This window comes from Olea europaea, chromosome 3, assembly GCF_002742605.1.
Source record: "Olea europaea var. sylvestris chromosome 3, O_europaea_v1, whole genome shotgun sequence".
Lineage (NCBI taxonomy): Eukaryota > Viridiplantae > Streptophyta > Magnoliopsida > Lamiales > Oleaceae > Olea > Olea europaea.
Genome location: NC_036239.1, coordinates 4,628,270 through 4,634,269, shown reverse-complemented (window position 1 = coordinate 4,634,269; position 6,000 = coordinate 4,628,270). Strand labels below are relative to the sequence as shown.

The window sequence follows — 6,000 nt, the reverse complement described above, 5'->3', positions numbered from 1 at the left end:
AAAATAATTAATTTAAAAACTTACAACATCTTATGTTTGGATATGCTGCAACTCTTCGGCCATTATACTATCAACATGTTCTTGAACACGTAATTCTGCATATTCCCAATCCTTCAAACATATCAAAGCCTCCAATATATCTTCTTTTAGTCTTGATCGTTCATCTGATAAAATTCGACCACCTAAACTGAATGCAACCTCCGATGCTACCGTAGACACCGGAGGTGTTAGTAGATCACGTGCAATTTTTGATACAATTGGATATTGCCTTTCGTTACATCTCCACCAATTTAAAAGACTAAATTCTTGTAATTCGTGCGGTTGCAACACACTACGAATATCCACGCACATATACCTAGCTAACTCAGAAGGAATTTCAAGATTTGTACCACCAATATTGATCGCTCTAGATGTTGATGAGCTAGAACTAGAACTAAATGAAGGAGCACTTGTATTGCTATCTAAATAATTCCATAAATTTTCGGGATTTGTTGAAATATTTCTTGAAAAAGAACTTTGAGAATTAGAACTACGCTGACCTTCCTTTTCAGCATAATAATTATACATTTCACATAAAAAAGATTCTATATGCACGTGTGATAATTCTATATTCAAAAAATCTGATATCCCCTTTACAGTAGTTTTTGTGCCAGTTAAATTAAGTCGAGGGTCCATTACTGAAGTTAAAAGAAATAAAGAAGGCAACTCTTCCCAATATTTACAAAATTTTAACTCCATAGAGCGGACTACATCAGCAAAAAGTGGCAAATTCCTATATTTATGAAATGCTTGTGAAATGTAGAAAAAATGTTGTAAAACAAGAGAAGGTGTAGGGTAATAAACACCGCTACATTCCTTTGTAGCATCGAAAAAAGGTTGTAGGAATTTTTTCACGTAAAATGCAATAGTCCATTCCCAATCTTCCAAATTATGTTCGGGTCCGAGTGTATGTCTACCATTATAATATAGTGAAATCACTTTATCGTAATTTTCACACAATGTAACATAAGATATGTAGAGTTCCACATGTGTGTTACATCAGTGGCAAATGATTTCTCCTGTAATCCATACTCTGCACACAAACTATTAAATGCTTGTTTTCTTGCTGGTGATGCAGTAATAAAATTTATTGCTTGTCTAATTTTATCTAAAGGTGAACTTATATGTTCTAATCCAGCTTTTATAATCAAATTAATAATATGATATACGCAACGTTGATGAAAAAATAAATTTCCAAATACGGGATTAAGATCAGCAATAAATCTTTCAATAACAACTTTGTTCACTGCAGCATTATCAAAAGTAAAATTTCGAACCATATCTTGTATACCATATTTCTGTATGATATCTTTTAAAACCATGTATATATTAGTGGCATTATGGGGAAATTCTACACATCTAAAAGCAATAATTCTTTTATGTAGAAGCCACAAGTGATCAATATAATGAGCCGTAGCAGCAATATAACCTTTTCTATTACAACCAGTCCATAAATCAGAAGTAAACGATATAACACTATTAAAACTTTTTAGACCTTCAATAGTAATTTGTTTTCTTCTGTTATATAATTTTATGATATCCGAACGAAGAGTATTTCTAGAATAAGAAGAATACATCGGTTGGAGATATTTCTGCACGAGTCGGGTAAAGTGTATTGAGTCTATCATCGTAAGCGGCATCTTTGCTGCAGCCACGTATGCAGCCATTCCTTCACGAAATCTTTCCTGTGAATATACAAAAGTGGAAAGAGTAGAATTATAACCGCCAAACACTAGTTCGGTTTGTTTCGAATCGAGATCGGCTGGTTTTGCTTTGCAACTCCTCAATACGTGTCTATTCAAATGCGTTGTGTTCGAGCCAGGCTTCCAACTAAGTTCTTTGCCACAATAATTGCAACATGCTTTCCAAATATCTACTCCATTTTGAACACCAATTTTTTTCGTGTCATATGTTGCCAACAGTCCGATGATTCTTTTTTTGACCTTTTTGTCTCGAGTACTTGAACTTCTTCCTCTTCAATATCTTCCAAATTAATTGGAACATTTTCACATGCATCGGAGTTAGATGGAGTACTCGAACTACCGCCAAACTGATTAACTTCATCACTTGTAAAATCCATAATAACTAGTAAAATAAAAAATACTGAATATTAGACTGTAAAGTGAAAGAAATTGAATATATTGTTATATGAGAAGTGAGAAAGAAGAAATTGAAACTTGAATCTGAATCTATGATATAGAAATAATGCGAATTAAAATCGATAGCAAAGTGATTTAAAACTTCAAAAATCATCTCGTATTTATAGATAAAAAAACCCGCATTATTTTTCAAATTTGAATTTCAAAAAGATAACAGTATAATGTACTAATAGTCTAATACGAAAAAAAAATCGGCAGCTATATAGCTGCCTGTGACCTGCTGCCTTAGGCAGCAGGTAAAAAAAAAATTTTTTCAAAATTTTTTTTTCTTTTATTTGCTCGGGCCGAGCGTTTTTGTCACGGGCCATTTTTGGCCCGTGACACGAGCCGTCGAGCCACACGGGCTTGCTCGGGCTCGGGCCGGTCTCTTATTTTGAGGCTCGGCCCGAGCCTAGGCTCGATCCCTACGAGCCACGAGCCACGAGCCGGGCGGGCTCGGGCTTTTTTCGAGCAGAGCCTTTTTGACACCCCTAATGTTATGTAATTCAAGGTGAAGATTTGAAAGGTGGATCACAACATAGTATTGGTGCAAGTTGATTGCTCTAGAGAATGTGAGTTGTATTGTGCTAGTTATGAGGTGATATGGATTATAGATTAAATCCAATTGTTGGATTTGGATTTAATCTAGTAGTCAATTACCTATACTAGTGTGGTCACTCTCTAGACCATAGTACAATATTTGAATTTTGAATTCAAATGAATTGACTCTATAATTTTAAGACATCTTCATTCTCTCTACTTGGACTTGGCATAACATTTGAGAGAGAGTATAGAGAGGTAACTAAATGGGAGCTTTCCATAACTCCGACGAAATTCTTGGTGGCTTCCAACGGATCTTTTGTCGGTATATCCATTGTCATTCTCGTGGACGACGGTGCATGATCCGGTGTGACACAAATCTGAGTTCAATATCAAGAACACTTCATTGGTGGTGTTGAAGAAGCTTTGGGTTGAGTTTGGTTCGATTTTACACTTTGAGAGTATATTATTCTGCATTTTAGTTGTAATAATCTTTTGTATACTACACGTTAAACTCTTCAGCACATTTATTTTTCACTTTAGATATCACTTAAGCACACGAAATGATACATATATTTTCACTCTCCTGTCAAATTGCTGTTCCATTTTATTCCACATTCTTTCCATCATATACACATCCAAAGTTCCCAGCACTTGAACTCAGAGTTCATAATTTAGTCTAATATGGCTTTGAGTCGGTGGACGTGGACATCATAATAGGACTGAAACCGTGGACAAGACTGGCTTGCCAGATTTTATCAACGTCGAACATCATTTTTCCACACTCGTGCACGTTCCAATCTTCCAAAGCATGCAATATTCCCGCTATACGCCATACGCTCATTACCCTTCTTGGCAACCAATTCTGTCATACGAATACAAGAATAAACTTCACATGGAAAAAACAGAATAAAATGATGAAGAAATTAAGTTTCTATCCCTAGTATACGTACCTCGCAAGAGTCAACATTTTGAAGATGCTTAGGAGCCAACATCGCTGGTATATTGTTGTAGAAACAGTCTTTGCGCCATTTCTTCGGTGGAAATTGTGAGAATGGAATGAATACTGTTCCTTTTGATGCCCTTAATTGTTCAACCTTACTCAGTCCATCTCCTACTATCCATATCTGTAAATATAACATTTTGTATTAGGTCAAGTCAACAATTACTATAGCAAATGAAGTTAAGTTTTAATATTATATGTTTATAAAAAAAAATGTATGCAGAAGAGAGAAGGAGAAGAAATCTAACCTTTGGAGCATTGCTTTTAGACAGGACCAAATTTTTTACAGCCTCAGTGCTGAGCCTTGCTTTAAGCTTGTTGTACTCATCCTCACGTATTACGTTTACCTAGTAATTACGACAAGCAAGAAAAGCCTAAAGATATGAGAAAACATTATCTTCTACTGCAATGCAACTAAACACGATTTTATCAAATTTTGTCGCCCATGTATGTCCATATATATTTGCCATGGTCACGCATATAGAATCAAAATCTGTTGCTTCTTTTTCTTCTCAAACACACCTGTATTTCCCTTTGGCATAAAGCAAGGGCAATGGAGTAAGCAACCTTCGACAGATTTCCACGAAAGACCACCTGGGTTGTTCCTTTTGGAATGCTATTCAGGACAACAGCAACAGCTAAACTGCTTCCATCTACCAGCTTGACTTTTAGCTTGGGGTGTCTTCTTACAAAAAGCTCTCCAATTCCGTTTAGTTCTTCTTCCTGTGATCAATATTTATGGAGCATACAGAATTAACATTTGACTCTTTGCTGATCTGAAAGTGGAAGTATTTCTAAGGGACTATAGAGCTTTAACTTACTTGATTCAGTAGACCAAGGCTCAACACCTTAATGCCCTTTTCATCAGCTGCCAGTATCGCATCCTCAATCAAACTATTGATTGATTCTCTTTGCGATTTCATGTAATACTTCACCAGCATGAAATTAATAATGTCAAAAATATTTAAATTACATGCATGTCTTTATATAAATTGATGCCTACATAGCTCCTTACCTGGATCTTATATTTTGGAATGGCCCATGTTTGTAACTTTAGATGTTTGAAGACATTTCTCTCAACCGTAAATGTGCGTCCATAAATCCGAGTTACCATCGTCGACCAAAGTGTCACAGGCCATATTAACCAAAGGTACCACGTCGAACTGTGAGGCTTAGAGGCCAGGGATGCAAATCCTAGACGCATATAATATATGGATTCAGGGGTAGTTAGATGCGTTAGATGAACTACATCAGCTTTGTCCTCTTTTCTATCAAGTGAACTTTCATATAGCGAGTCTGAGGATTTGTCCGTCGTTCCATAGATAAAATCATAAAATGGCATGAAGAGGGAGTAGTTGGTTCGAAATTGAGTGTGATGCAGAGAGTGGAACCTGTATACACCGCCAGATATTAATGCAGTCAGATGAATTCAGTTCTTTAATATGAAAATCATAACAAATTAGTGTTCCAATACATTGAAGAACTAGTTTGTATTAAAACTTACCATCTAAGGGTGGCTTAGCTCTCTCAGTGTTTATGCTCAATCATAAGACATATTTACTTATAAATAAGCACTTTTTGTACACTTAACATCATTTTCACTTATCATAAGAAATAAGAGGGTAAAAATATACTTACGAAGGCGTATACATGAGATACTTGAGAGGGGGAAAGNCATATTTGATTATGCAGCATTCTTAATAATAAGAATGGGAATATAAGAAAATGTGAAAGATCCCTCTCACTTTCATCGCTCACAATGAACGAATAAGTTTCTTGAATTGCCCAAGGAGCCAACACCAGGTACTTCATCCACAAAACATAATTATATCGCTTCAATATTGAATTAACAAAGCACGCACAAACACAAGATTTTGATTTTAATGAATTATGCAGATAAATGGAGAACAACGAAGAAGATGGTACCTTAAAGTTCCCAAGACATGTCCATGGCCAATCGGTGAGAATCCCTGGTTTAGAAGCCATTATTTGCAGTGCCACTCCAACTCTTCCAAAATGTACACATATAACACGTTTATATATGCATAGATAACCTCGACATTAATAAAGGTAATTATCTCGTAAGGTGGAAAAGATTATTATCTTTCATTTATTTATTTTGATATTTTTTAACTTATTTTGGCCTTTCAATGTGCAATAAATCATTTTCATCCATTTTCGAAATTAAAAATTGTGAAATAACGAATATACCCTTCTATTTAAATAAAATAAAACGAAAAGGAAAGAACTAATTGCAATAATAATTCTAATTTTTTTAAA

The 6,000-nt window shown here is 35.2% G+C and overlaps 1 protein-coding gene and 1 long non-coding RNA gene across 2 annotated transcripts; both read right to left on the bottom strand.

Annotated features, from left to right (window-relative positions):
• Window positions 1-3,226: 3,226 nt before the first annotated feature.
• LOC111377333 (protein ECERIFERUM 1-like) lies at window positions 3,227-5,399 on the bottom strand (the record flags this gene model as incomplete). Its single annotated transcript, XM_023000415.1, has 7 exons — window positions 3,227-3,582; window positions 3,671-3,844; window positions 3,969-4,067; window positions 4,243-4,443; window positions 4,542-4,649; window positions 4,736-5,111; window positions 5,359-5,399. Coding segments are annotated over 7 exons (1,185 nt in total), but the record flags the coding sequence as incomplete, so codon positions are not given.
• Window positions 5,400-5,404: 5 nt separating this feature from the next.
• Window positions 5,405-5,785, bottom strand: LOC111383142. The gene is made up of 2 exons (XR_002700711.1): window positions 5,647-5,785; window positions 5,405-5,526 (listed from the first exon to the last, which is right to left on the bottom strand). It is a non-coding gene; the product is annotated as an uncharacterized LOC111383142 (long non-coding RNA).
• Between the last annotated feature and the right edge of the window lie 215 nt (window positions 5,786-6,000).